Genomic DNA, 22,252 nt, shown 5'->3' with positions numbered 1-22,252 from the left:
AAGCTCTTGACCATATTTGTTCTATTATGGGATCTAAAGTGTCACATATTTCGCTTACAGAAGGGTCCTTCTCTGAAGCAATTTTGAGGGTATTCTAATATAACAATAGCACCAGATTTGTCAGTAGTGTGTTTGAACTTCAAGCAAATCACTAAATTTCCCAAAAATAGAACACTCCGATATTTGTCTCGTCTTCACTAATTTAGACTGAGCCATTTTTACTCACTACAAAGCACACAAGCACAAACAAATCAGTTACGTTAATCAGCTACACAATAAACGAAGGGGAGACGTCAACTCAACTGAACTCGGCAAGGCTGCTGATTTGAAACCAGCTCTGTCCATGTCACCGGACACAGACAAATATCCTCCTTTCCTCAATAACAACCGCTCCTGCGACGACTCATTGCTATGCCAATGCAATAGTAAAACTGTTTTTATACTTTTATTCATTTGACAATGCCTTTGAAAGCTTTATTTCATAATCGAGACTCGCAAAAATTCTTAAAATGTTGCAAAAAATGTGTTTTTATGATACTTCAATGTCCTTGTGCCACCTCATGATATACTCTAATATTTTTTTATAATTTTTATTGATCTTATTTATATCAAAAGGCAACATTTCCGCGCTATTACAAATTAAAAATCAAAAGTTGATTATTTCGTAAAAAAAACTTTAAAACGTAGCAAAAATTTCAATTTTATGAAACTTTAACGTTTTTGTGGCACCTCAAGACCTACTCCAATATTTTTCATATTTATAATTTATTTTATCTACACCAAAAGGAAACTTTTCCCGTGCTATTACAAATTAAAAAGCAAAAATTGATTTTTTCGTTCCACCCTATTGAACATATTTCCTACATCTGAAGAATAATCTGATTCTTCTAACATTTTGGATGATTCATCTTGAGGAATAATTGATAAATTATCAACTAAATTTTGAATAGGTTGCATTTGTTATTTTCTAGTTGTGTCTTATTTTTCTATTTCTAATTTTTCTTCTAATTGTTCGTCATTTTTCTTATTTTTTCTGTATCTAATTCTATAATGCATATTAAATCTTTTAATTCTTGCTTCACACTCATTTATTAGATGAAAATCTGCAATGAACAAAAAAAGAAATTGCAACACGCAAAAAAGATTTTGCTCTTTAATAAATTATAAAAATAAAATATTACAGCGAAGTAGAATAATTTACAGATTCACATCAAAATCCATACTTACCACTTAATCCATTTCGTTTATTAATTACTGGAGCATCAGGATCAGGAGAAAAAAATTTATTATTAAATTTAATATATGGTCATCTAAATTTTGATGGTTATTTACTTATGCTAAAGATTTGTTTGAATCTAAATATTCTAAATTACTAGAAAATTATACAATGTTTCAAAATATTGAAAAAGAAGATATTATTTATTGTAAAGAAATACCAAAAAAGAATAAACAAAAGTTGTTAGATTTATACGACAAGTTCAAAAAAGAAGTTTTATTTCCTTCAGATTTAAATGAGTTTATTACAGTTGATAATTAAGATGCATCTATGAAAAATTTAGTTGTATTTGATGATTTGTGTTACAGAAAAAGATAAAATTATTGATGATTTATTCATGAGAGGAAGAAAAAACAAAGAATATTACAATTATTTCTCTCTCACAATCTTATTATTCAACACCTATCAACTTTCGGAAGAACTGTAATTATTTTATTTCATCTTCAATCAAGAGAAACGAAACAAATTATTAGAGAAATAAATGGTCAATTAAGTATGGAAGATTTTGTGCAATAAATGCATTCAAAAACCTTATGATTTTTTAATGTTTTCTATATCTCATTTTAGGATTTACTAAAATGAGATATAGAAAATTTTTGATTCTATAAATGGAAGAATATTTTGTAAAAAGTATCTTTTTTTTCCAGAAAGAATTGTAATTGCTTTTACAAGATAAGCATTTTTTTTTATCTGTGAGTAAATTTATTTTAAGTGGAACAGGAGTACCAACATTCGCATTTATTCCTTTAGCAGCATTGAGTTTAAATACTGGAATTGCTGAAATCAGTGAAAAATCATTAAATATTTTAGAACAAAAAGAAGAATACATACAGAGTTATATATTTTACAAACATTTGCTAAATTTATGGAAAGCAAAATCAATTTCTGACGAAGTTTATCAGCGAGAATAAGATTTGATGAAAATTTTAAACTATTCTCCCGTTGAAAAATATTTAAAAATAAACACAAATGAATGGTTATAAATATATGAAAAATTCCTCCTAAATAAATGATCTGCAAAAAAAAAAAAAAAAAAAAATCGTACTTTTAAAAAAATCAAGGGTTCTGGAATTCTTGGAATTGTGAATTGTGGTGATATCACTAGTTGGTTTCAAAATAGATTCAATCCTTGCGAAATGCACATCCCAGGATATCAATATTGTGGACCATTTATGAAGTTGCATGATATTCAATATAGTAAAATAAAAGATGCAAACCAGACACATAATGCTGCTTAAAAATTATTAGATGAGTTGGACGCAATTGAAAATCCTTCAAATGGAATTTATGTTTTAGGAGAAGACAAGCTACAACTATTATTAAACTTACTGTAAAAGCTAAAAATAATGTTTGGAATGGAGAGTCGACAGATTGGTATTGTTTAAAATGTAAATCTCACTCAGAACCAAAAGATATTAAAGAAACTGTTTCTAAAATAATAGACTAATGTTAAAAGGAATTTGTCTTAATTTTTGTTCTAAAAAGAATCGTTTTTTTAGGAAAACATATTGCAATCCAGAAACGGGCTATTGTGGAAAAAATGAATTAAAAAGAAAATCTGGTTTCAGCCAAAAAGATGTTCAAGAATTTTTACATTCTCGAGAGGCTTATGCTAAATATAAACCAATTATTCGTAAATTTAAAAGAAGAACTTATGTATCTCATATCGAAGATCATTGGCAAGAAGATTTATCAAGCCATTTAGTAAATGTAATGATGGTGTTAATTATTTATTAACAGTTATTGATATATTTTGTAAATATGCTTGGGCTATACCAATTAAGAGAAAAACTGGAGAAAAGGTGACGGAAGCATTTAAAAATATTTTTAAAAAACGGTTTCCTGAAAAACTTCAAACAGCTAAAAGAAGAGAATTTATAAATATACATACTCAAAAATTATTTAAAAATAATAATATGCATTAGTTTACAACTGAAATTGTTGAAATTAAATGTTCTGTAGTTGAACTATTTAATCGCACAGTTAATACTAAGAAAATATTTAGCAGCTAATAATACAAAAAATATCTAGATATATTGCCAAAATTATTACAAAATTAGAATAATTCATATCATAGTTCTATAAAAATTACTCTTATAGAAGCACATCAGAAGATCAGTCATCAGTTTATCATAATTTATTCAAAGAAAAAATTATAAGAAAATCAAGATTTAAAATAGATGGAACTGCTAGAATTTCAAAATATGTATAAAAAATATTTATGAGAGGTTAGGATCCTACATTAACTGATGAAATATTTGTAATTTCAGAAATATTAAAAACAGGTCCAACAACTTACCGAATGAAGGATTTGAACGGTACAGAAATTAAGGGTACTTTTATGCAAAATAATCAGTTAGATATGATAACTCAAATAGTGACGACTCAGGTGTGAACCATCACTATTTCTTTATAAAATCTCAGAATTTGAATTTTGCTATTTCTTTTATGCCATTTATAAATTGTTCTTTTGTATAATTATTTAGTAATTTAATCCCATTATAATATATTTCTATATGCTCTAATTGCTCTTTGTTATGCTTAAATAAATTGATAGAGTTTTGTTCATATGTCAGCTCATATACAATTAGGGATACTTTTTCTCAAATCTTTCAAATTACTGTGGTAATTCATTATTTTAGTTCTCATTGCATGGAGAGGATGTTTGCTTTCTAATTTATTTTTCTTAATCATAGTAAATGTACATAATTTTTTTAGGATTTATTGTCTTTGAGGTTATGTCTTCTTCTACATGTTTAATAAAAAAATGTTTTCAACCAGTTTATCATTATTATTTTTATATTCTTTATTAAATTCGTTAATGTAAAAATTTTCTACTGTATTATAAACTTTATCATAAAACTGATTTGAAATCCAAATAACAATGCTTATAATTAATTCTTTTCTAACATCCTTTCCTTTAGCCATCACTTTTTTTTCTTTATAAAAAGCTAATAGTAACTTAAATTCGTCATTTCTAACCCAGTTTTTAAATTTCTTACCTCCTTTTTTGTGTAGCTTACTTGCATTAAAAAATCCTGTATTTTTTAAAATCTACAATGAGCTTAAAATCTCAAAATAAACTGTAATAGTAATTATCTTTGATTTGCTCATGGCAAACATCCTTCAAAGAAACTCATTTTCCTATATTTAATAGTGAACCATTTTATTCAATGCTTTGAGATGGTCAACTCTTTTGTCTCATATTCTTAGGGCCCAAATTCGGGCTTTGACAATTCTTTTTCTTATTAAAATATTTGAGTAGACGATAATATGTTTAATTTCACTTTTATCATTATTTGTACATAGTCTCAGGGCTCGAATTCGAACTCTGAGAATTTTTTAAAAAGTTCTATAATGTCCCAAAGTTTGAGTATGAATTCCATCTTCTAAAATGTATCTCTTTACATCTTTGGCTGATCAAGCTTTCTTATTCACTTATATTGAATGCAGTTCATGATTCTTACTTCTAATGAGATTCATTGTTCTAAAATGGTCTTTTTTTTTATTAAATAAACAATCTTTATAATCTTCAAGCATAATTCTACTTTTAACTACACATTTTATAACCCTTTTCAACTATTTTATCTTTAGTTTTATTAGCATACATCTTAATCTTACAAATTCAATCAATATTTTAACATTTTTTTTTCGTCTTTCATTTTACCCAGTACATTTTTTTTTATATTTATTCTTGGCATATTATATGTATTTTCTTCAGGATAATCTAAAGTATCAAAATAGTCAATCATACTTTTCATATCTTCATAAAATTCTTCTGTGTTAATATCAAATGTTACTATCCGTATCCATATAAAGTAATGTAAGATCTTTATATTTAGATTTCATTATATTATAATGAAAATCGTACATTGAATGTTTTGATAAATCTGAAATACACATTCCTGCATAAATTGGTTTATTTAATTTATTGAAAATTTATTCATATGAATATGTACTAGATTTTTAGCAAATATTGTCATACCTGTAAAATTTGGCTTAGCAATCAATTTTTTTAACTTGATCATAATTAGTACATATATTAATTCTCTTCCGATAGTTTTTCTAAATGGAGCGTTAGTCATTAATTTAAAAAATCTTTCTCGAAACATTTAGATGGTATTGCGAGTTCAGTATGAAACAACTATATAAATATCAACTTTTTTTTTTAGCAAAACTGAAAGAGAAGAGCTTCAAAAGGAAATCTATATTGTTTACAAAATTGGGAATATGCACATTTTTTTCTGTGATGTAGAAAACTGCGCATTTCAGATTAGGAGTGAACAGCGACCTGTGGTATTATTTCGGTACGAGGAGAATAAAAACAATTGATACGTGTTGGATGTTTTGTAACAGTGAATGTTTGTTATCAGAAACATGACTTAGATAAATCTGTAGCTTAGAGGTCAGGTCTATCGGTCGTTTAGAGGTGGGCGAAACACAAACCGTTGTAGCGCAGGCGTTAGGAGTTTCTCAAAGTGTGATTTCCAGACAATGGAATCAGTTTTTGGAAACTGGAAATGTTCACCGAAGATCAGGACAAGGTGGTATGCCTGCGGCAACACAAAATGAAGATCGATATATAACATTAACGGCCAGAAGAAACCGCACTATGAATGCCACTTTATTGCAACAGAACCTTCAACACGCTACTGGTACCAGAGTTTCGACTCAAACTATTCGAAGCCGATTTCGGAATGTGGAGTTGTATGCTCGTAGAGTTCCGTTTTAGTGTACAACCTGAGAATAGGAGATTCTCATATGGGGAGAACCTGGAATAATCCTGCAATTGTGCATGAAAGTGTCGGATTTGATGGAGGCGGAGTGATAGTCTAGGACGGTATTTGAATCAATGGCCTCACCGACCTGTACATTATCAGAAATGGAGCACTAACAGCTCAGCGATATAGGGATGAGATCCTCAGACCTCTTTTACGCTACTTCAATTGGGGATGAATTCATTCTCTTAGATGACAACGTCAGACCACATCGTGTTCAGCTGGTGGACACTTTCCTTTGCGACGAAGGAATTCTTCGAATGGATTGACCAACATATTCCTCAGATATTAACCCAACAGAACACACTTGGGGCATTTTGGGGTGAAGGGTTGCATCACCTCCAGAAACAATAAAGATGTTGGAAAGCTCTCTTCTACAGGAATGGAATGGAAGAGAATACCCCAGTCCCTTATTGGTAACCTCACTGAACCGATGCCTCGTAGGTGTGCGACATTGTTTTCGGTCAGGGGAAATCACATCCCTTATTAAAACTTATTTCTATCCAAGAAATCACTGCTTTTTTGTATATTATGCACGAATTGTTCATTTTTTATTTTAACGCTAAATATCATCAATAAAATTTAATTATTCCTTATTCGTTTTTCCTTTCCCTTTATCTATACCTTATAACATCAATACATAATAAATTAGTCACGAAAACATTTCCTCATCCACAGTTTATGTCCAAAATCACAATATCCCGTAATTGTTTTGAGCAGTGTATATATATTTTTTAACCAATCACGTTGAATGAATTCTAAAGCTCTATGTACTTTTTAAAATTTTAATTCCATTTTTAAATAATGTTTTAAACTTTTATAATGTACGACATAATTAGTTTTATCATCCAAATTTGTTAATACTTTTTCTTGTTTTGATCCGTCAGACATTTTTTTTTCTGGAGCTAAAGGCAAATCTGTATGATAATCGTGTAATTCTTTTGGATATTGTAAATCAACTTCTAATATATAACCTTTTCTTAAATTATTTTTGTAATTAAAAAATTTTTTTTTTATTTCTTAATCTGGGTTTACCCATTTAAAATCTTCTTTAGGTAAATATTGACTCATAACCCATCCATATAGATTATTAGCATCTAAATACATTAAGTAGTTAGATTTTTAATTTTCATCATACTCTTTCATATATTTATTATTTGCTTTTTCATAGCTATTACAACATTGAGATATTCTACCTCTTATACCTTTTTCTATCTTTTAAACCAATTTAATATCTATCAAATCTAGTTTAATTTTTTTTTTTAAATATAGTATCCCAAGATAGTCTAGGAGCTATAAAATACCAAACAGGGTCTAATGTATATGTTTTTAAACAAACATCCCTGAAATTTTCGAAAATATCAGCTAATATTAAAACATCAGATTTTACATAGAATTCTGAATATTTTCTGAGATTTTTAATATTAAAAGATTTCCTCACATTTTGTGTTTGCTCATTATCTTTGTCAGATATATCAGATTTAATCAATCTATTATAGAAATCTTTTTTGGGGGTAGTTCAGTCTCTTTATATTTTTCGTCAGAATCTATATAATCGTATGGATAAATTCCTTTCCTTGTTATTAAATCTAATTATCTTCAGTGAAATATTTCGCAGTCTCTTTAAACACAGATTTCATATAATTATTGTAATTTTATTATCTTATTTCAGGTGAATAATTTTCAAATTCTTTTTTTTTTTAGAATTATATGTCTTAAATTATAAATCTTAATTTTAAATATTTTCCTAAATTTTGAATAAATGATATATATTTTTCTTTTGTACTAGGAATAACGTCTAATCTAAGAATCATCAAATCCAAGTTCTTTTATAAACAAATGAGCTTCATAACCAGATAAATTATGTATAATGATAGGTATAAATTTTGGAATATTATACTTCAAATTACATTTTTCCTGAGCTTGTCCTCTATATTTTCCAGTTAAATGACAATGATCTTTTACTTTTTTATCTTCTGATAAATTTTCTTTTTCACATATATGGCATATATTAATTTGGTTAAAAAGATTTTTTTTAATCTATCATAGATTTAATATCTTTATATTTTTCTTCTTTTTCTTAATCAATTTCTCTTTTTTTTTTTTTTCAGTATCTTCCTTTAAAACGGACACAATTTTTTCTACTGCATCATTCCCATGATAATAAGCTGGAGGTTTAAAATATTATTTAATATACTAACTATTTTGATATAGAAGTGTATAAGACATTTCAGAATTTGGTGGACAAGTGCTTATTTTTTTCAATAAACATTCAAAATCTGCGTAAATAACAAATAGTAGTCTCATGGAATGGTTATAATTCTTAAGTTTTATAAATTGTCCCTCCTTAGGCATTTTAATTTTACAAAGTTCATTTTTACAAAGTTCATTTCATTTACAATCTTCTTCATTATCTTTTAATTTCATAACCAGGCACATTAACAGAGATATTAAGTTTTTCAAACTTTTTAATTCTGTCTAAAGAAACAGGAAATCAATTCCTTTGAAATTTAATTCATTTTCATATTCTTTATAATTTGAGACTCTTTTGGAATTTTGGTTTACTTGATAAATTGCCGATGAAATAGACCACATAAAACATTTGTTATCATTATTTTTTACATTGACAATTGCTTTTTTTTACTTTTAAGTTCTTCAGGTATAACTGGTCCTTTTAAAGGATCATATTTATTTATTGCCAATTCCAATAACTTAATTCTGTCTAGATTCCATCCAAAACCTTTTGTTTCTTATTCATCTGCTTCTTTTTATAATTTTTGAGTAGCATTATAAAAATCATCTAACTCTGTATACTTTACTATAATACGGTTTTTTTGTTTTAAATGTATGTTCTTGAGTTTCATTATCTTCTCTCACATAATCACAAGTTAATTTTAAATTTACTTTTAAATACTTTTTTATCTAAAATTTCTTTTATTAAATCTTTTGTAATTCTTCTTTCATATAAAAACTCAGAGAGATCCATGACATCGTCAATATTTATAATCCAATATGTTTTCAACCTACTCTTAAAACTTGAATTTACTTCTATAACTTCTTCACTATCCACTAAAATTGCATTTCTGTGTTTTAAACTTCATAAATGTTGATTTTTATAAGATCTTTTATAATATTCTCCATATTTCTCACATTAATTTGAGGTATTCTTAGTTTTTTTTTTTTTTCAAAATTAAATTATTTTTAAAAGAAAACATATTTAAAAATGGCTTTCTTTGAACTTGATCTATGATAGATTGAATAAGATCAGATTTTTTTCAATTTCTCAAGTACTTGAAAATTATGATTTTTACAGTAATCTAATAATTCTTTTTTTTTTGTTTTTAATTTCAAATATTTCTCTTCAATATTTTCTTCATTAAATCAAAAAATTTTATGCTTTAAAGATCTTAAATGATTTTTTACATAAGAGGGCTTATAATATTCACCACAAATCTTATGTTCAATTTTAGGTTTGGTGATATAATTATTTTGAAAATTAAATGCCGAAATAAATTCTTTTCTTTTCATCTGATTTATTGCAAAATCTACGAGATCATTTTTTTTTCTTAGCCTCGAATATTATGCTCTTTACAATACTCACGTAACTGTTTCACAGTCTTTGAGTTTAGTGCAAATTCCATTTGTTGGGGGGGGGGGAATTCCCAGATGTACGCTTGATACGATAATTACTACTTATATGTCTTTTTTTTATGACGTTTTTCCACATTTAAAGTTATTTTTTCTATATTTGATTTTAGAATTACAATCTTTGCAATGAGATTCATAACAAATTCCAGAGTTCTTTCTACGAAAAGAATATAAATCACTTATAGGCTTAGAAATAAAACAAAATAGGACACGTCTTAAAATTTAGCTCTATTTATTACGAAATATTTTTTCAGGTATTTGGCTATTTCTCTATATCTCCCCTGGATAGTCAAAATAATATAATATAGGTCCTATTTCAGCACCATTTGTAGTAAATTAATTTTTTAATGAATTAAAATAATTTATGAACTTTTCCCACTGTAAATCATACTTTTTTATCGATTATAATATTATTAGGAAAACAGTAATAATCACATTTTCTAACAAAATAATTATAATTATATATTTTTCATTACTGTAAAAGTCAATGAGATAATGAAACATGCATTTTTAAAAATTCTTTGTCTTTTAATAATAATTTACACTTTTCTTGAATATGCTTTAATCTATTAACCATTCTCTCTTCAGAATTATTATTGACTAGCCGCCTTTGGCGACCAGCCGGTTCGCCAATCTTAATGTTCGTTAAAATTTTAATAATTAAATATTTTATGCAATTTCTACTTTAATAGCTTCTTCATCAAAATATTTTAAAACTTCAAATTTTGATTATCATATAATTCATTCATAATATTATAAAGGCCTTCAGTCATAACTTAATATGTATCTCTCTCATTTTCTGTTAGCACCCGTAGAATTTATGCTTTAAATTAAAGTGGAAAGAATTTATCTTCAATTAATATAATAATATTTTTTACTGAAACAAAGCATTTTTTTATAATCTGATTACTGAAAATAGAGTCACTCAGCGTTTAAACTTTATGGGCACTAAAGAATATCTTTTTTAATTTATGTAATATCTCAAGAGTTGGTCAACAAAATTTTCTTAGATTCATTATGAGCAGATCGATTCATTAACAATGTTTAAATTTAAATGCATCAAACACTAAGAAAATAAAACGAATCGTTTAAAATAAACGGTTGAAAACAGGTTTTAAAAAAACTACTTAAAAAACGATGTACTTAAAACTATAAGCATATACAAAAAATATATAACTAACATAAATACAATTTACTTACAAAAGCATGCAACTAACCCAAAAATAATTTAAATCATCCATTGATAACGTTGTCATGGCAACAATCAGAACAGAATGCGCATGCGTGAATTTTCTTCGCCGGTTACGTAACGCAAATACGCCAGTTGCCAGTTTTTTCTACGCCAGTTGGGGTAACGCTATGCGGATTAGAAATTTTTAATTTCCTTTATTCTGTTTTATTTTAATTCAAAAGTACTTCAGAATGAATCTGAAAGATTGATTCATTAACAATGTTTAATTTTAAATGCATCAAACATTAAGAAAATAAACAGAACCGATTGAAATAATCCGCCGAAAAATTTTAACCCTAGCCTCATTACTGTTGGGAGAAAAAAAAAACTGAAGCCTTTCTCGTTTGGCGCTGGGGATAATGGAAGATTTTTTTGGCGGAAAAGTTGGCGGTGGGGAAAATGGAAGATTTTTTTGGCGGGAAAGTTAGTTTTTAATTAATAATTAAAATTCTAATTAAAAATTCGAAAAAAGAAACCCCAGGTGCACATTCCCAACCTCCAAGGTATACATGTACCAAATTTGGTAGCTGTATGTCAAACGGTCTGGCCTGTAGAGCGCCAACACACACACACACACATTGAGCTTTATTATAAGTATAGATTATAAATTCCTCATATGATTCTGAAGTTTCACTGCTAGTAGATGATAATGGAATACACCCAATTTGTTCTGCTTCTTTGACGCTCTGACCTTCAAATCCTCCTCCTTAGATGTTTTCTCAAAAATGATCTTCATATAAGAACCTTCAAACTTTCAGTCTGTAGTACGTCGTTTGACCACATGGTTGAATGAGCGCATACAAACTTGAACGAAACTGTATTAGTTTTTCAAAAAGTTTCAAGAAGTATTAATAAGAAAAGTTAAACTAGATTTATATATGTAATCGCCAATTCAAATATTTTAATATGGAAAAGAAAATTTTATATGAATATTTTAATTATTAATAATATGAGGCTTATCGCTTTCTTTTGATAAAAAGTTATTTCAGTCGATTAGCGGCGCCATCTTGTGATCTTAATAAAAATGTATCTAAATAAATGGATGATAAAAAAAAGTTTTGAATTCTCCTTTGACTTTATAAAAAATATGGATGAATCTCTTAATGATATTAGAAAAATCATCAAATGTAATTATTTCGAAAGGTGAAACAGTATGTAAAATTGCTAGATTTTGTCAAGATTTATTTGACTTTTATGTAGAATATAAATTGTTTGATGTTTTAGAATTAATCCATTTATATTTACAACTACTTGAAAATTTAATCTATTCAGTTGAAGAGGAAATAGTGAGCGTCAGAGAGGGGACGGAGCCTCCTAGTTTAAAATAAATTTTAAAGCATAAATAAGAATTGCATAATTAAGAATAATTTTAAAGCATAAATAAGAATGTGTGTCTTACAGTGACTTTTTGTTATGAGCATACATTTTAAAAATCCGTGATTCAGTATTTTTTTTTTAAATTTGATATGATTATTTTAAAATACTATCTGATAATTTTGACAGGTGATGTGCACAAACGTTTACAAAAAATCAGTAAGAAATTAAAAAAAAAAAATGTTTCGTAATTTTGACAGACAATTGAATTTCTTAAATATTATTAACGAGATTATAGTATTGTAGATTCACAGAAATAGGACGTCTTATATTTTCAGGTCCTAGCGAATTAATGACTAATCTTAGACTTCAGATAGACTATTGTATTTACTGAAAGAAGAAAGTACAAAACAGAGAGCTAGTCATGGAGATATCACAGGATTGTAATAAATGCAATCAGGTTTATATCTTAACATTGACGGTTGCCAACTTACCCATGGCATGTGGAACTCCTTACACATAAAATAAATATGGGCCCCTCAAGATGGTATGTGAAAGAGCGAGAAAAGGAAAAACATACTCTAGCTAAAAAATTTTAAGATTGCTTTTGCCTTTATAAACTAAATAAACAGAGTAGTAAGAAATTGTTTTTAGTTGCAAACACTCAATCTTTTCTGTACAAGTTCTACCGAAATGACCTCTTAGATTTTACAACTGTGGCGAGTCGGAAGATCACTTTTCTAGAAATTTGTGATTCTTGCGAGAGATACATAACGTTTTTTTCACTTCTTTTTTAACAACTGTATTTTATTGTCATAAAACTGATGAACAAGCTAACTGGCCTTTCTAAAGTAAAAGAAAGTCTTCTGCGAACCGTTAAAATCCTTATAAGGGAGCAGAAGAATGTTATAGTTTGATGAAAAAGTCACCATTTGGGAAAAAAAGAACCACGCACGTTGTAATAATTTTGTAAGTTATGAAATGTAAGGTAAGCAAGATTAAACGTCAATCAGGAACTAAATCTATTTTATTAATTGCACACTTAACTGGCTGTTACTAGATATACTTATTTAGATACATAAAATTGATAATGCGTGGCAGGGATCATAATTCATTATAAATAATATTGCACATGTCTTATCTTAGATATATGTGTTTGGGGGCATTTATTTGATCATTATTACATTATTGCTTGAAAGGTAAATGACTCTCAATCTTACTGGATAGATTTCTGATGGTTGAGGGAAATGTGGTTGGAGGAAAATGTGGTATTTCTGTTTTTAGTAGCGGAGAGTAAAACGCAGGAGAAAAATTGCTTTTTCAAGAGGTGAGCTGAAATGTTTGATTCTCTGTTTTCACTTTGCCTAAGTTCAAAGAATTAATATTTAACACAAACCAAGGAAGGAATTAGTTACACACATAAAAAAAACAATTAAAAAACAGAAAATGCTTTGAATTTGAGCTAAATTTCTTATGCAGAATAAAACATGCTAAATGTCATGATTTTTACTAACGATTTTTTTTGGTTACATGTAAAACGAATTTAAATTAAGTTATATAATTTATCAAGATAAAGTTAATATTATTTCTATTAATAATATGCGTACGTGTGCGTGCCGGGCATACCGTCTGAGCATAAGTTGCCCTTGAGTGCGGGAGTCTTTCATGGAGATAGTAGCGGGTTCAAAGACAATTATATTTGTGCATTTGTTTTGGTTAACTGTTAAGGACGAGGGGTCTTTGATATGTGTTTGGAAAAAGAGTCGGTGGTCCAGAAAAGTATGGAAACTTTTGCGTTGAACCAAGAGCAATAAAATTTGGCAAGGTATAGTTAAAATGTGTATTTTGGAACTATTTTTTTATATTTCAATTAATTAAAAATTTAAAAAAAATTTGTTATTTTTTTTTTTCATAACTGCTGAAAGTCTTATAAAACAAAAAAGAATTTTTTACCCTCTTGAAATTCAAAGAATTATCGTTTCAATGATATTAATTCAATCGACTTATTTTACTGATATATATGCCACTTCTGTAAAGAGACTCAAATGGTTTTCATTGATGCTACGAATATTTCAACCAAGAATTTTCTTCCATTGTTGGTAAAGAAGGTATGGAAATACGTTTCATTTGTCCATGACTAGTAGGATTTGGTTTCAAGTAAGTTTTTAAAAAAGTGTTTGATTTTTTTTATACTTACAATTAAGTTCAGCTTTAAAAATAAAGAAATGCTTAACATTTTTTTACATTACTCACATTTTTAAAGACGTTTAGGGGGGTGAAAATCGCAAAAATATTGGGAGTCGGAGAAATGTTGGAAACTGTAAAAAATTAATAAAAAAATAACAAATGGTGTTTCAAATATGATTTTTTTTAAGTGAAAGCACATTCTTAAAGCCTTTTTTTCATGTTAGTAACATGCCGATTTGATGAACCAGGGAGTCGTAAATTATTGAAAACGAAACAGTAGTTTAGAATCCTTATCTTCAAAAATATTTAAACTTTAAGAAAAATAAAAGTTTGAAAATATGAAGTATTTTATACTCTTTCATTTGATATAAGTCTGTAGTGTGAAAACTGAGGAGGTTTTAAAATATTCAAGAAAAACTGAAAGGTTTGCCGGGAAACATCGCTGCAACATCAGCACCGCTGTTTATAGAGGGTGTTGCCAAATTCGAAAGGTAAATTTAGAGAAGTGATAGTAGACATTAAGGAGATGAAAAATTATCATAAAACATAGGGTCGCAGGAGACGTTTTTTCTCTGAAACTCGCAAAAACAGACAGTAGAAGAGACAATTAGCCTGGCGAAGAGAATGGCCCCATGAATGCGAGGATTTGGAAGAAGGTAGCCGAGAAGAAGAAGCTTTCTCGTATGTAAATTTTCCATGCTTTCGAGGAAGATAAAAGTAGCGAGCATTACAGAATTTATGGTTCGATGAGTATAAAAGCAGCTTGTATTCATTAAAGAGCAGTGCAGAATTGATAATCGATAAGTTTCATTCGTAAACAACATGTCAAATTTCACGAATGACGAATATGCGGATATGCATTTAATTTATGGCCGAGTGGATGGTGATAGACGCCTAGCACAAAGAATATACCAAGAACAATATCCAAGTGGGCGTTGTCCACATCACAGCACCTTTGCAAATATTGATGGACGATTGCTGGAGACAGGATCCTTCAAAATAACGAGGCCAAAATGCAGGATAAGAACTCAGTGTGTGCATACCTGAAACAGAAAACCGAGTTTTGCACCGTTTTGCTGATACCCCATCGACAAGCACGCGATCAGTTGCAATTGAATTGGGTATTCGGAACGCTGGATGCTTGGTGCCAGACAGGAAGATGCACTCTTTCCTGCAAGAATTTTATTCTCAGATTTTATCTCAGACCTGTTGATTGGCCACCACTTTCCCCGGACTTCAATCCCTTGGATTTCTTCTTCTGGGCCACATGAAATCTCTTGTTTATCAGACACATTTGGATATAGTGGAAGATCTCGTAGCACGGATCGTCGTCGCTGCTGGAGAAATCGCAAGAACACTTGGTATGTTTGAGCGCGTTCGGCGGTCCTTTAAACGTGTGCGTCGGTTGTGTAATGACCTTCGCGGCCGCAACATTGAGTAATTTTTATAAAAGTTTCCCATCGTCTCCTCTCACACTACAGTCTTTCTTATATTAAAATGTCTGTGCTGTAAATGTATGCTGTATCTGTATTCCACCAAATAAATTTTCACCATCGTTTGCGACTTTATATTTATTTCTTTGGAAATTCTTATCGCCTTTTTGCCTATTATCACTCCTCAGAATTTTTCGATAGAATTTTGCAGTACCTACTGTAAACATCGGTGCCGATGTTGCAGCGATGTTGACCGGCAAACATTTTAGTTTTTCTTGAATATTTTAAAACCTCCTTAGTTTTCACACTACAGACTTATATCAAATGAAAGAGTATACAATTCTTTATATTTTCAAGCTTTTATTTTTCTTAAATTTTAAATATTTTTGAAGATAAGGGGTCTAAACTACTTTTTCGTTTTCAATAATTTACGATCCCCTGGTTCATCAAATCGGCATGTTACTTACATGAAAAATAGCCTTTAAGAATGTGCTTTCACATAAAAAAAATTCATATTTGAAACACCATTTATTATTTTTTTATTAATTTTTTACAGTTTCCAACAGTTCTCCGACTCCCTATATTTTTGCGATTTTCACCCCCCTAAACGTCGTTTGGGACCTGGGACCCCGTGTTGTATGGTGATTCTTTATCCTCTTGATGCTTACTATCACCCCTCTGAGTTTGTCGGTCGAATTCGACAACACCCTGTATATTAGTTGAAGTTTAATCACTGCCGTGTCAAATAGTTCAAATTTTAGATAAGGTGATAGGAAATTTGTCATATACGTAGCACACTACACAAAACGATGTAAAGCTTCTAAAATAGAACATGTTACATGCCAGTCAAAATTTGAAGTTTAAGAATAATTTCCTTAAGAAATCATTAAAAGGATATTACATAAGATATTTAATTCAAAATTTTAGCAGTCATGAATCCCGTCAACCAATTGATCATAAAGTAACAAATAAATGAATTGCCCGAGAAGATTATCTTAGTGTAACGCAAATTAAAAGCGTGGCTGGAAACTAAATCTATCAAAATAATATAGTTAAACTATCTGAAAATTAAATTTATTCAAAAAACGAAGGAAGAAAGAAAAATGAACTAAGAAATAATGGAACAATGAAAATGGGTTACATTTTTTTACAACAAAAGAAATTTTTATATTGTAAGAATTATAATAGATTTTTTGTTCATTTTTTGAACAGAAGAGCAACATTAGAATTACCAATTTGATGGAACAATGAAATTGATTTGATTTTCATCACGATACTGCTAAACATTGTTGAAAATGATTTTCATCACGATACTGCTAAACATTGTTGAAAATTGTGCATAAATTTTTTTTCCCCTTTTAGATTGCCAAAATTAAGATTTTTAAAAAAAGCATGACAATTAAACTCGTACCATTTGAAGTGCTGACGAGAACTTAAAGGATCTTAGTTACAGCGCTTGTATATCAATCAAGCTTCGTGATAAAGCATATGGTAACTTTTATGAATTTTAGAAAGTCGACTGCATCTTAGTAGTCACTCAAGCGCACTGAGTAAGGACATTTTGAAAGCTGAAGATCGTAAAGAATAGACAAAGAAATTCATAATCTGAGGAGAGCTTGGAATCCTGTGTAATACCTTGAATTGGAAAATAATTAGTAGATGATTGGAATGCAAGAATTATTATTGACTGATAAGCCAAATCATCTAGAGAATTAAAACGCTTGTTAATTTAAAATACTGATTCACATGTAATATATTTTTGCACTTTTTAGCTGTTTATTTTCGACAATAAGAAATAATCTCTTAAAAATATTGAAATGATAGGTAGTTTGCATAAAAAAAAGAAAAAAAAATCCAAAATTGCAATATAGTTCCAAAATATCAGCACGCTATAGAAAATAATTTAAAATTCAATTGTAAATTTGCATTTATATTTGATATTCTTTACTTTCATAAATATGTTAATATTTTAGTTCTGTGATTATTTGTTTAGTCACATATGTAACGTATTTTTTTTCTATTGTGAATAAATTCTGTTTATATATGTATATAAATTTGTGAGTAAATACCGTCCCCCTCCCATTGTCATCTGATAACCACTATTTTCAGATCCAATCCGCCATTGTCTCATAACTTATCAAAGTAGATTGATATCCTGAGAGGCTTAAATTCTTATCTATCTTCTCGTCAGAGTCTGGAATTATTAACTTTTATTCCATGCTTAATTTTCTTTACTCATATAGAAAATCGACGAAACATTCTTTCATTTACAACAGTTTCATTTGCTGTAGTTGAGGGCTGTTGCATAGCTTTAAATTTATATTCATCAACAAACATGTATGCATGAATTAGCTTTTCTACATGCAAATACAGAAAAAAAATTGTGTGCTAGTGCAAGCATTTTGTATATTATGTTTGTTTCACTTATATTTTTCAGTTTCCCTTTTTTTCATGCATCTATGTAGAATTGATGGGGGTCGGGGAAAGAAAGTGCAAAGCCACATTTTAGGCGAAATAAATCCAACACTAATCTGTTGCTTAGTAATGAAAAATTTTTTTAACACATACTTTTTTTTTCTAGTGTTATTTGGTGGCAACATACGGAAAGTTTCGTTTTTGTCTAATATGTTTCTGGAACTTTTTTAGCGGGAAGAAAATGTCGAGCATCAAGAGTTTATGATATAATGCAGCAGAAAATGAATGTCGATTGGCGATTATTCTTGTATAAATTAACATTTAGATAATGATTATCGACTTACAGAAAAAAAATGCTTTGTCTAAAATTGAAATGAAAATGAATGTGGCTTGGCTTTATTTTCTCTCAAAATATTTTCGTTCTTCTATACTATTAAAGAGATAATAATTTTTTTATGTTATGTTTATAAGATATTTTTTACATCTGTAATTGGCGTATTGTTTTATTATTCATAAAACTGTTTTGTCTTCGTTATTATTTACTTTCAGCCATTTAGAAAAGCCAAAATATGTTTTTGTGGTGTCGCATTATTTTGACTAAAATAAAAGTTCTTAGTACATATTTTCACAATCACTGCTATTTTTCAGGGTTGCCACGCTACAGCAGAAATTGGAAAACCGGTAAAGCACAGGGAATTTAAAAATCATCTAAAGAAACAGGGAAATTCGAAAATTTTTATAAAAACCTGGAAAATGCAGGAAACTTTAAGTTTCTTAGTTATTTTTTCCCAATCTAAAAAATGCCTATCTCTAAAAATTGCAAGAATAAAAGATCGTAGTCATAGCTTCCAAAAATGAAACAGTATCATTCGTGGTTATGTAAATCGAAAACTCACTATTTTCCTATTCTCTCTCTTTTTTCTGTATAGATCATTCCAGTTTCGATACAGTTGCTCTTTTCCATGAGCAGCTAATAAGCATGCCCGAGACTTCTGTAACTGCATGAAAGAACAGAATACATTTTTCTGGCTGAAATAACGACAGCGCGGTGGTGTTAAGTCTATCATACTTGAGTTTATTGAATGTTTTGTTTTATTATTTGAGAAACCGTGAGCTTATTTAAAATAGATTTGAGAATTTTTTTTTAAACAATGAGCTGCTCAAAATGTGTATTTAATACAAATTGGATGAATATAAAAAAAAATCAATCCTGATTTTGCTGAATGGGTTCAAGAAGTTCAGCCAAAATCCATTTATTTCGTACTGCTCGCTTTGTAACAAGATAATAGGCCTAAGTAATATGGGAAAATAGGCAATTACTAGTCATAATAAAAAAGGAAAACATACAAGACTGCGTGTCAGTTCAAAAGAGTCATTAATGATATTGGGCTTAGTATCTAAAGCCCTGTTCCGACGACCTGTGCCCACCTTGAGTCTTGAACACTTTGGCCTCTCTCCCCTCTCTTGTGGTTTTCTGGGGTTCTTTGATGTCTGTTCATTTTACTGACAATTTGTGGAAAGCTCCCGATCGTCGTCCACAGGTGGGGATGGTCCAGCAATGGGCCAGTTGGCAGATGTATGACCAAATCCGTAAGGCCACAGGTCGTCGAACGGGACTTTAGAGGAATACAGGAAATGATGACATGTCAAATTTAATGTCCGAAAACAAACCGATTTCGAACTTTTTAGTTCAAGAACAATCATTTAATGCTTAATTTTTATGAGCATTAAAACTTGTTGCGTCCTTTATTACATTCAGGATTATAATCTGAAATATTTTCACATATGTTAACCGAAAGTGAAATAGTTAAAAGTGTACGTTGGACCATAGGAAAATGTAGTACTTTATTTGTTACTGATTATCTCCATGAAACTGATGGGCTGAAAAATTGGCGGAAGTTGCAGAAATTGATGCCAAAACACATAATTGTCAAAGATGAATAGTAAAAATGAAAGAAAAAAAATGCAATCTTGCTTTGTAATGTTTTTTGTAAGTAATCATTAAATTATTTGTATCATGATAACGAAAATGTTTAGTGTTTTACTTCGCCCGAGTTCTTAATTTTGTGTGATTGGCAATTAAAGAGCATGAGAGGTAATATATCCACTTCCTTAATATATATTTTGCTAAATTGTAGATAATGAATAAAGATTTTTTTCTCTATATTGAAATATAAACGTTCTTTTAATATGTTATTATTTCGAATAATATTAAATTGTTGCTTCCTTTCCTTGTTTTTTCCACTCCTTAAAACCATATTCCATTATAACTAGCACGAATGCTATTCGCGCATTTTCTTGTATCTTGAATATACATATATGGAAACATAAGGAATTTTTCCCCCAGATTTGAATGGCAACCCTGTTTTTGTTCTATAATATTTTAAAATTTATTATTACACGATATTTTCATTGTAATATTTTCAGAATATTATAATTTTATCAAGGATTTTCAAATTTGTTTTTAATATCATTGTTATAAAACTTTTAAAATATATAAAGTTTATAGGGAAGAGCTAACAATGCATGCAATTATTTGTAAACATAACAGTACAATGTATTATTTTACTATTACTTATCTTGGCGAATGATTCAGATGTTAAATTATTGGAATTTGAGGAATATAGAACAAGAAAGAAGGAAAATGCAATGGTTTTTAAGTTGCAGAAAAATACAATGCTCCTAAGAAAATTTAGGAAAAAAAAATTTAAGATGTTTTAAAATTCAGGTTTGCATTCCACCAATTTACCATAATTACTACAAGAACTTGGTTGTTGATCCTGAAGAAATAGGAAAAATTGAGGAAATGTCATAAGCTAAGACTTTATACTTCTGACTGGTGTTACTTTTATGTATCTTCAGTTAAAGTATCATTATTTCTGTTGCATAATATTTCTTTATTATTATAAATAATATATTTTCTTAACTGCCGCTATTTTGTTTTGATTGTGGAAAATAATAGAATTATCTCATTAACTTTGAAATTTCATAATGGGAAGTATGTCAAATCTCATGATTGAATATCTCTTAACATTGGATCAAAATAATGCAAGTCATACAATGTTCAAGGTTTACTGGTGAAAACAGCTAATTTACAAAGAAAATAATAGTAATATCATTAGAGTGATGTCATGTTGCTATCCAGATTAGTTTAAATATTACTAAGAAACTGACAAAAAAATTTTGATACATATTTTGATTTTAATATTTGATCGGAGATACATCGATTTGAAAGTTAAGTGTAGAAATATGGCTTAACACTCTCGTGCCACGGTCGCTTTAATTATGTGTGGCTATTTTTTGGTGTATTGTATTAATTAAATATGTTCTTTTAAATAAGTAAATACGAGTATGTGTATATATGATCAAAGTCTTTTGCATGTGTAAGAAAGAAAGGGAAACTCAAAACCAAAGGGGGAAAATTCTATTCAAGATTTTGCTCTGGTTTTCAATTTATTATCATATCTGCTCTAAAATATGTGGAACGAATATTTATTTTCTGTAGTCGTTATTAAGAAATATTATTCATACAGAATGCTTATTTTCATTTCATTTGAAATTGCTGTATGCTATTTTGCTAGTTATGAAAACTGTGTGCTTATTAATTAAAATATATTGATTAATTTTTCTATAAACGAGGGAACACTCAGTTCGGTTTGTATAATTTTCTAAGTTATTATCATTATTTCTCTTTTCAGGATTCTGGTTTAGGTCAAAAAGGTGGATTAATGAAAGAAGATACTCTAATTGGGGTAAATGAGTGTCTTGTGCAAACTGAAAATAATTGGAAAAGTTGCATTCACCAAGAATATGCTAAACTTCAGTCTGGATTTTGTGTTCATGAAGCCTTCTATAAGAAAGAAGACATTGCAGTTAAGAAAAGTACTACTTTTGGCTGTGCTATGTTTGTGTGTTGGATATCTCCAGAATTTTTTGATTTTCGAAATATTTTTAACAATTTATGTGAAAA

At 28.9% G+C, this 22,252-nt stretch overlaps 1 protein-coding gene across 1 annotated transcript in view; it reads left to right on the top strand.

Annotated features, from left to right (window-relative positions):
• Positions 1 to 22,252, top strand: part of LOC129958858 (membrane-bound transcription factor site-2 protease-like) — a 95,270-nt gene that overhangs the window by 56,131 nt on the left and 16,887 nt on the right. The window contains exon 5 of the mRNA XM_056071578.1: positions 21,981 to 22,164. Coding sequence (XP_055927553.1) covers positions 21,981 to 22,164 — 184 coding nt within the window. The remainder of the gene's footprint in view (positions 1 to 21,980; positions 22,165 to 22,252) is intronic.

Source organism: Argiope bruennichi, chromosome X1 (genome assembly GCF_947563725.1).
Source record: "Argiope bruennichi chromosome X1, qqArgBrue1.1, whole genome shotgun sequence".
NCBI classification, from domain to species: domain Eukaryota; kingdom Metazoa; phylum Arthropoda; class Arachnida; order Araneae; family Araneidae; genus Argiope; species Argiope bruennichi.
The sequence above is the reverse complement of the archived record's forward strand: the minus strand, read 5'-3'. Positions and strand labels throughout refer to the sequence as shown.